This window comes from Nematolebias whitei, chromosome 6 (assembly GCF_014905685.2).
Source record: "Nematolebias whitei isolate Nwh7 chromosome 6, NemWhi1, whole genome shotgun sequence".
Taxonomy (NCBI): domain Eukaryota; kingdom Metazoa; phylum Chordata; class Actinopteri; order Cyprinodontiformes; family Rivulidae; genus Nematolebias; species Nematolebias whitei.
In genome coordinates, this window is record NC_056503.1 from 8,987,719 (window position 1) to 8,998,215 (window position 10,497).

Consider the following 10,497-nt stretch of genomic DNA (forward strand, 5'->3'; position numbering starts at 1 on the left):
CTCAATCTAAAACAGGTAATGCTCTCTTTACTGCATGGTAAATTACGGTTAAAGCTTTGTCAGCACAGAGGACAGTGTGTCATCACTAATAAACTGCACTGTATCAAAGTGAGGCAGAGAAACAGGCAGAGTTTGTTTTCACCTTCCTGTCAAGTGATTTTTATGTCTATGAACAAGTTGATTTTGAGGGTTTTATGGTGCCCTTGTGTGTAGTTTGAATAGAGCTAAAGATGTAAATGGTAATGGTACAAAGGCAGTGTTTGTTTAGGGACTGAGTTGTTCATTTGCTACAGTTAAGCGTTCACAACAAGAAAGCAACATGGAGGTAGAGTGATGGAGTAACTCAGCGTGTAAGTGACTCACAAAGTGAAGCAAATGAAACGGTGGCTTGTTTTAGGGGACGAGAATTATGCGGAGAAGCTATCTGGAAAAACAGGAGCGTGTGGTTTATAGAGCAGGCGCAGAAAGTGAGGAGAGCATCAAATTATGTTTGAATTTGTTGTATTTTAACACTGCATGAACATGTCTGAACTGATGCATCTTGCAGCTCCATGTGTGTAGTCACACTGAAGACCCTTTATGCTGTTGTCTTTACGGTCCTTTTTTTAAACACAAGTCAAAAATACAGAGTTTTATGAGGGTCGTAAAGGCAGCACAGTTAAACTGCAGGTTTTACATGGCTGCAGTGTAGCTTGAGCCACAGCAGAGACACGGCTGGCATGAAGAGAAATGGGTACAGAAAGTCATTTGTTCCCTCTGCGCTGAATGTACTTAACAGGGTCCTATTTAAACGCAGCCTCACATAACAAACGTCTGCTGGGACGTTTCCATATTATTAATGAATCATGTATTTTATAATGTTTTAAATTGAATGTTTTTAATTGGGTTAGCAAAGCTTTTTAAAATTTTTATGACATTTTTAACTTGTGTTGTTTTTTTATGAGCCAGATGTCAAAGCTAAATCTCCATTTCATTGAATGTTATACAATAAAGTTGAACTGAATTGAATTGAAGTCACTGTTTATACTGTAATTCGTTGGCATGGGAGCCAAAAAGGAAATATACCATAATTTATAAATGGCACAAAGTGACAAATGTGCCCCAAGATCTGTAGTGCCTTGTAAACATCAGCAGAAGTGTGTGTACCATCAGTAGATGGAGAGCATCACTGATCGTCTGGGAGCATGTGTGAAACAGAGCTTCATCCTGTTTGATTTGTTCATCACTAGAGCAGCAGTTAACCTTTCTGCCGTCCTGTGAGCTGATTTCATTCAGGGAGACTCAGTCCCATGGTGCCTTTTTGTATTGCTTGTTCATGTTTTATCATTCTCTGTTCAGTCTCCCCGTCTTATTTATTTATTTTCCAATCTTGCGCTCATTCTGCTGATTTATGTCTTCTGCCCACTTGCTCAATTAAAAAAAAAAAAAAGTTAAGATATACAGGCGGCACAGTGGCTCAGTTGGTAGAGCTACCGCCTCTCAGCATAAAGGTTGCCAGGTCGAATCCCAGCCGGGGGCCTTTCTGGGTGGAGTTTGCATGTTCTCTCCGTGCATGCATGGGTTTTCTCCAGATACTTCAGTTTCCTCCCACAGACCAAAAACATGCATGTTAGTCTGATTGGTAACTCTAAATTGTCCCTAGGTGTGAGTGAGAGAGTGAATGGTTGTTTGTCTCATTTGTCTCGATGTGTCCCTGTGATGGACTGGAGACCTGTCCAAGATGTCTCCATCCTCTCGCACAGTGACAGCTGGATATAGGCACCACCAGTGACCCTGCGACCCAGAAAGGAAGAAGTGGGTAACGATAATGGATGGATGGATAGATGGATGGATACACTACCTCCTTCAATTGCTCTGTGTCCTTTTTGACATGTCCCAACAGTCCTTTCACAACCTCAATCCTCTTTTGCATAAATGACTCGCATCATCTGCTGTTGGAAACATTTCAGGTTTTTCTGCTGTTTATCATTATTTCGATTGCTCCATTGCGACAAAGTTAGTTTTTTATGATCAGTCAGGTTAAGCAAAGTCTAACAATTGGCAAAAAAATGTTGAGGCACAGTTTTGTTAAATGTCTTTAAGCAATGCCTGATATTCAACTGACTAATAAATACAGGATGTATTCTGATTTGTCTGTATCACCCATAAAGAAGCTGACTTGTCAATATTTTACAAAAGTTTCTTAATTGTTGTCTAACCTTTGTTTTGTACCTTAGTAATGATATTTAGTGATAATTTACAACCAGACAGAAGCAGTAGCCCATGTTTTTGCTTAACCAAAAGGAATCCAGAATTTCTGCAAATGCACATTTGCTCCTAAGCATTTATGTCAGATTTTTGTTTGGTCTTGAAAACAACTTAAGCTGTTTCAGCAGGACTGCACAGGGCTCTTTTAGAAAGAACACCCACTGCTAAAGAGGTTCAATAAAGTAGTGGCAGCAGGGAAACCATAAGCTCCCGCTCAGTTAGTCAATGGACTTATTTATGGATTGACCTCAAGTAAAGTATATAGATATTTTTGGCACTCACTATGGCTTTTTTTAGTCACTACAGCCCTAAACAGAAATTAAATTAACGAAATGGTAAATGGACTGTACTTATATAGCACCTTTCTATCTTATCAAGTCACTCAAAGCTCTTTACAACACAATCTGTGCCTCATTTACCCATTCATACAGCACTCTACTAGATCTATACAAAACTAATTGAACAATTCATTTTAAAGAGACTAATCAGAGCTTTATCACATTCATACACCGATGGGACATGCATCGGAGGCAACGAGGGGTTCAGTGTCTTGCCCGGAGACACTTCGGCATGTGATGGCTGGTGGAGTCGAACCCCCAACTCTTGCATTGGAGGTCAACTGCTCTAACCACTCAGCCACAGCCGTCCTACAAAGAAAAACAAACAAGGACTTGATGTTTTACATAAATCTAACCTCACTGATATCATTGGAGTAATGTGGAAAACCAGCCTGAAAACCACCCGTTCCTCTCAGCAGCTGGTAAATGTGATGCACTCTTGTGTTTGTTACTGGTATAACGTTGACACGCTCATTCACAGTGATGTAGAGCTATTCCCCAGTAGGAACAGTACAAGTCTGAAAAGATGTGCAAGTGTTTGAAGCATCAATGTGTAAGGTATATAGAGTGCTGGACCTCAGCCAAGACTAGTCATCACATTAATCAACAACAACAACAACAACACAAAGGCTGCTCAGGACGCCTCTGTAGCTCTGACCCCATGCACCAATGATCCAAAGATTTTGCTGCATGTTGTTTCTGCACTCTACTACACTATTTCCCATAAAAACTTTAGAGAATGATGGACTCTGATCAATGCTAAACATCAGCATTGAATAAGATCAACATCTGCAACAATATTCATGCCAGCAGTGCTGTCATCACAGAGCTGCTGCAGCCAGGCAGCCCTCAGTCCTCCCCTCACTAGCATATGAACCCTTAAATACAGCTGACATTCACGACTCAGAGCCAACTGAGCAGCCAGAAAACAAATCTGTTTGTTCGCATACCGAAAATGTTTATTGTCCCTAGTATTTTGTAGCCTGTCTGTTTTAAGTATAAAATGAAACGACCCTTATTGCTATCAAAGAAATGTGGAAAACATCCTCCAAAAATTGAAACCAAGGAGCTGCGTTAATTGTAACAGTGTCTCCCAGAATAATTCTCTGTGATTTGTTGTGAAATATATTTACAAAAAACACAATATTTAGTTAAATATATCGGTTCAGTCTTTTGAATACATACGATGTTTTCTCTCTTTTTAAGCAACAGTTGAATAATGAATGCCTGTAGATATGTTTTACATTTACAAAATTACAACAAAATGCATTTTATTGAATGGATTTTAATTTAATCACAATCTACAATTGAAACGCACACAAGAAAAGTATTTATGATTTGTCACCATCTCAGGTTCAATGAAGATGCATTAAAATTAATGTGAAAGGATCTGATAAGACTGTGACAAGACAGGAAAGCTTTAATTCTTGCCAAAGTCACATTAAAATGTCATTTTCTAATAAGGTATTTTTCTGATTACAGGTCCATGTGAACATGCATTTCATTCCCCTGCTACTGTGGAGACCAAGCCAGCCTTATAACTGCAGCATCCTGGAGTTGTTTCAGCCAATGAGACTTAGCCCAGACTCTGGTTTGAATTTCCAAGGTTGCATTGCTGCACCTGTCACATCTGTCTCAGTGATGCTTCCTCCTTGACATCTAAAGGAAATAAAGACGGGTTGGAAAGGAATATACTTAAATCAGCTGTTTCAGATCCTCCACTGTGTCGCAAGCTCTTGTCATGGGTGGCAAAAGTGTTTCCCAAGCAAAACTGTGACAACTCTTCACCGCAAACCTAAAATCTGGCTCCTCGTTGCGACATCATCGGACCAAGATGAGGCTCTGGTTGCTGCTAGTTTTGTCCATTTGGGTGAGGCCTGATCACGCTGACACCGCTGTGTCAAATGAGCGGCGAGTTGTCGCACACATGCCAGGTGACATCATCATTGGAGCCTTATTCTCTGTCCATCATCAGCCTCCCGCTGACAAGGTGATTTAGTGGTTTTGTGTCTGTCTGCAGCATGGCTCGTGTCTTATTAGATTTAAAGAATTCAGCTTTTTGCTATCTTACCCTAATTATATCTTTGTTTGACAGAAACACAATGAAAATGTCACATAAATGAAGAAAGAAACTGTTAAATTGGGAGCAGAAAAAAAAAGTACTGGCCATAATTTTTCAGCAGATTTGTGAACAGTTAAACAAAGGGTCATAATGTTGCTCGGATTATCAAAGGAATATATTTAATTTGGAGACTGAGTAGTTTTTTGTGAGCCCATGAACATTCAAGCTCCATTAGTTGCCTCAGAAACCAACACTCACCCACTGGTATTCAAGCTTTCTTTCCATTCTCATAATGAATAATTGGAGAAGGGGAAAAAATATCTCTTTGAATATGAAAGCAATGTGAATGTAAAATAAAAATGATCAAAGTACCAAAGTAATATTTTTTCAAAGCACGTGTGTAAAAATCTGATAATTTTACCTGCTTAAATAGAAATGAAGTAATGAGTCTGAACAAAAGATCAAATTTACCACGATGACAAGACTTCAACAACATTACGTTAACGTCAATTGAGTTTTATTTGGTTCATTTTATCCTTTGTCCTGTTTGCTCCAGGTACATGAGCGCAAGTGCGGTGCCGTGCGAGAGCAGTACGGCATCCAGAGGGTGGAGGCCATGATGCACACACTGGACCGAATCAATTCTGACCAACAAATCCTTCCTAACATCACCTTAGGCTGTGAGATTCGGGACTCCTGTTGGCACTCGGCTGTGGCTCTGGAGCAGAGCATCGAGTTCATAAGGGACTCTCTGGTCTCGTCTGATGAAGCTGAGGAGTGGGGTGGGATGAGTTCTTGGGGAGGAGGAGGAGGAGGAGGCGGCGGTGGAGGAGCGACAATGAAGTGTGCAGACCCCGCTGCTACTCCAATGAGGGGGAAGAAGCCCATCGTAGGTTTAATTGGACCGGGATCAAGCTCAGTGGCCATTCAAGTGCAAAATCTGCTTCAGCTATTCAACATCCCACAGATTGCCTACTCTGCCACCAGCATGGACCTCAGTGATAAGGTGAGCTCATTTAACTGTTGACGATTGGATCAGAACTGGACAAATGCTGACCACCTATCGTTGGAGCTGATCAATGTAAATTCAATTAATTAGTCCTGTCGTAATGAACAATAAATCAATTAATCACATGATAAATTAGAATTATTGACCTCATTTTCATTTTTTTTGCTTTATCGTTTCTTCCTGTCTCTCTTTCTACTGAAGACACTGGATGACAAAAAGATCAACTCCGGTGTTCTTCACTGACTTCTCCCTTTCTCTTTTTTATCTTTTCTCTTTAAAATCTGCTTTAAGTGTCCAAAGTCACATTTTTGGATTGCTAAAAGCAGCTAAGATGAGAAGCTAAGTTACGAGCTAAGCTAACAGGCCAACCTTGGGGAAAAATCCTCCTTCTTGTCGAAGCTCCAAAATTCACAGTTGAAACCTGTGCCTTCATCTAAAAAGTAGTTTTTTATCTGCAAAAAGAAACTGAGAACTTGTTTACTGATTTATTTATTTTTTATTAAAAGCTTTGTGTGAAAAATGCTATGCTAAAGAGCTCAAACCACACAGACTGTCCGCCATTTTGAGAACTGAAGCGAGACAGCCCATGTCACGTCAAGGGGCCTCCCTCCCATTTTTCTTAGAGACACGCTGCTCACTCCCTCACTATCCATCCTTTGGTTAAAAAACATCTTATACTGCCATCCGGTGGTCGAAAAAAGCTACTACACTCAAAACAAATGAACAGACATCTCTTTTTAAATTTGACAATAATTACTAATTATTGTCAAATTTCAAACAATATTATCATTTATCACAATAATTTCTGAGACAATCGCCCAGCAAAATTTGTTATTGTGACAGGCCTACAATTAATTGTTACCTGAATGTTTAATTTTTATGTTTGCTATTGTTTTAATTATTTGTTTAGCTATCTATAAATGAACTTATTCCATCTTCTTAACGTCATGTCAATAATTTTCTTATTGTTTCAGAGCCTTTATAAATATTTTATGCGGGTGGTGCCTTCAGACGCCCAGCAGGCACGAGCTATGGTGGATATTGTCAAAAGATACAACTGGAGCTATGTGTCTGCTATCCACACCGAAGGTAAACTGGTTTATTTTTCTTGCTGTATATCTAAATTTTCCATGTCATTCTCATCCTTTCTCTTTTTGCTACTGTCTTTGCTCCTTAAGTTCGTTTAGTCTCATACTTTTTTGAACGCAACAATATTAAAGCAACAAAATACTATCAAATACGTCATTGTGGAATAAAAGAGATTATAAACAAGTTCCTAATAAATCTGAGCCAAGAAGAAAAACCATTTTTCTTTTCATCAAAGCAGAACAGCTTTATCAGTTCAGGGAAAAGACGAGAGAGGAGAAAGAAATTTAATTGATGACATCTGCAGCACTATTGTGACGGTACTGCAGCAGAGAGGATGAGCGAATTGTTTTTAAAGAGACAAGTTTTTAGCTTATGAAGAAAAATGTGGTACGAATGGAATTATTTTCACTGGACTTCAGCCAGCTGGATGTCAAAAAGATGATAAAACAGTAGTGTCCAAAAGTGGGGAAGTAGATTAGCAGGTAATGGTTGCAGGATAGTTGGAACAAAAAGGTCACAAGAAATAGAGCAGTAGCTGTGCCAGACGGCCAACGAAGATGGAGTGTCTGGCGCCTGTGGCTTCAGTGTACACTTCTCAAAATAAATCTCTGAATCAGTGAAGAATGACAGAGAGGAAACAATTACAGACCTGAGAGAGCACCATGCGTTACAAACAACCAAATCAAAAGAATTGTGTGTATTCATTCGTTCAGCAAATATGAAGCTGTCATTGAGTTGAGCCACATGATTTACCAAAAGAAGACGTTAATGACAACTACCTGAAATAAAGGAGAATGCAGTGGAGTGTGTGTGCGTATGTGTGCATGGGTGTCTTCAAACAAGATGGTCGCTGTTCCCGAAAGTGTGCAATAAAGAGCGATAAACACACACAACTGTGTGAAGTATAAAATACAGATAGATTTGTAGTTGTTTATGCTGCATTTTGTTTGGGTAAAAAATGAAAAAGTTAAGACTGAGTGGTTGATTCATTCATTTATTCATTCATACCCATCTACTCACAACAGACTCGTGTTCGGGCTGCTGTTTCATATACCGTATTATTTTACATTACTGTATTAGTGTTTATCGTATACCTCAAGTCTTTTAGCGTACCATTTAGTAGGCCTGTCGCGATAATCAAATCAATTAATCGCATGATAAATTAAAATTTTCAACATCATTTTCATTTATCGGCTTTATCGTTTCTTTATGTCTCTCTCTTTCTACTGAAGACACTGGATGACAAAAGGCTCAACTCCGGTGCTCTTCACTGATCCCTCCCTTTCTCTTTTCGCTTTAAAATCCATTTAACCATCCAAAATCACATTTTTGGATGGTTAAAAGCAGCTAAGCTGAGAAGCTAAGCTACGAGCTAAGCTAACAGGCTGACCTCAGGGAAATATCCGTCTTGTCAAAGCTCCACAATTCACGGTTGAAACTTGTGCCTTCATGTAAAAACTTGTTTTTCTTTACAAAAAGAAGCTGAAAACTTGTTTACTCATTTTTTTATTAAAAGCTTTGTGTGAAAAATGCTATGCTAAAGAGCTCAAACCACACAGAGCATCCGCCATTTTGAGAACTGGGAAAAAAAGGAAGGAGAGACAGACCATGTCACGTCAAGGGGCCTCCCTCCCATTTTTTCTTAAAGCGACACACTGCTCGCTCCCTCACTATCCTTCCTTCGGTTCAAACAGTCTTATACTGCCATTTGATGGTCAAAAAAAGGTACTACACTAAAAACAAATTAATCAACATTTCTTCTTAAATTTGACAATAATTACTAATTATTGTCAAATTTCAAACCATATTATCGTTCATCGCAATATTTCCAAGACAATTAATCGCCCAACAAAATTTGTTATCATGACAGGCCTACCATTCAGCATTTGTTTAGCATATATCTTAGATCCTTGTATACTGTTTCTTTTTATACTTTATATTTTTGCTATTTTTGGGTGTAACTGGGACCCTGAGTACACAATTTCATTCCACCTCATGTACCACATGTGATACTAATGACAATAAAGAACCTTGAACCTTGATGAGGGCATATTTAGTACAATAAAACACAATTTATGGTTCACCCTTTTAAAGCTACTTTTAACATCGTCTTGTTTCTACAAAGTGTTTGTCTTTTATCTTTGTATTTAGACATTCATATCGTGTATCTTGTAGTGAATTCACATGTGATTCAGTGAGCATTGCACTGCAGGAAAAAAGGTGCACACAAACACAAGTACCCTTCTATTTTCTTGGCAGTTACTGGGTGAAAAGAAAGATGTCCAAAAGGTTGCTAGTTATTTCCAGGTGCAGACTTTGATTCAGAAGGGACTTATCTTTCAGGCTGTCTGAGGAAAGCCCTGGCATTACTTCTATTGATAAGGAAGAAAAGAGGAGCTGCTGCTAAGAGGGTGTGAGTTCAAAATCTCCTCAGAGCAAGATAGGAGTTTGGAGAGTTCAGGTTAGTCTATGAGTTCTACCTACACAGTGACCAGTACCAGAGCTCAGACTGTTGAAAGTGTCTTGGCAGCATGCAAAGGAGAGTTGCACAGAGACTCATAAGAACATAAAATCAACTTTTTACTCAGGTATTTTAATAGAACCTTGCAAACCTGCATATGGAGGTAGAAAAGAGAGTCTTGACGTCCTTTTCAGGAACACCACCGAGTCATTGGTTCAGGTATGTTGATGACACCTGGATTAAAATTAAATCTCAGGAACTCCAACATTTCACTGATCACATCAACTCTGTGGATAAATATATATAAAGTTCACAGGAAAAGGTGTTAAAGATGGCAGGTTGGCTTTCTTGGGTTGTGAAGTCTCAGTCTGATCAGGGTCTGAACTTAAACTGAAGTAATGTCACAGAGGTTAACTGATCAGAAAAAAACACAACAGAACTCAATACAGTAGTCCCTGCTAGAGTTGCACTCGGGTACAAATAATCTGAACCGACCAAGCCCCAGCCTGTAGCCATCATTTCCGAACCCCACCCGATTAGACGAATTAACAGTAATTACAGGTCCGAACGCGAAAACCCCCAACATTTTTAATTAAGCTTTGAACTACCAACTATTATTAATGGTTGGTGGATGCACGCGGCTGAGGGGGCAGAAGATCAGAGCTGAAGAGCCATCAAAGTGCATTACATGCTTCTCCTGCTTCTGCCTGCATCCTGCTCTGACGTGTCGGATATTTTGTGATCTCACCTGTTTGGGTCTCGGCTGCGCGCGTCCACTGAGCGCAGCGGCTAAATGAACGTCCATTTGGGCTGATGGATCGCTGGCAGTAGTTCATCTGAAGATTAACTTTTTTCCTCTTTCAACCGGCCGATCAGCGCACGGTCAAATGGCCACGTGCAGCAGGTGCATGACAAGCCATGTTTGCAAATATTGGATCATCGGCCGCACGCATTCCTGACTCAATAAAAAGCCCGACACCGACCCGGCCCACTAAGCACATTATTATGGCCTGGCCTGGTCCGAATCAGGATCGGGCGGGGCCGGGCTACAGGTTAGGGTTAAAAATGACAGCGGGTACGGATTCCCGTACCCTGAAGACCCACGATAAGTGAAAATATATATATATATATAAGGCATTTTAAACACTTCGCACACTCTTGCAATATTCTAAGCAATGTTTCTAAACTCTAAACGCTCTAAAAGAGCACAGAATGTCATGATTTCAGTTCTCTGCCTCCTCTGTTCTTTGCCACCTGCAAGCGCTCTTGGCCACGCCCACTTCTCCTCTCT

The 10,497-nt window shown here is 39.9% G+C and overlaps 1 protein-coding gene across 1 annotated transcript in view; it reads left to right on the forward strand.

Annotated features, from left to right (window-relative positions):
- Window positions 1–4,419: 4,419 nt before the first annotated feature.
- The window catches only part of grm5b (glutamate receptor, metabotropic 5b), an 80,628-nt gene continuing 74,550 nt past the window's right edge, over window positions 4,420–10,497 (forward strand). Inside the window, exons 1-3 of the mRNA XM_037677370.1 lie at window positions 4,420–4,575; window positions 5,204–5,653; window positions 6,631–6,745. Of these exons, the coding sequence (XP_037533298.1) occupies window positions 4,420–4,575; window positions 5,204–5,653; window positions 6,631–6,745 (721 nt within the window). The remainder of the gene's footprint in view (window positions 4,576–5,203; window positions 5,654–6,630; window positions 6,746–10,497) is intronic.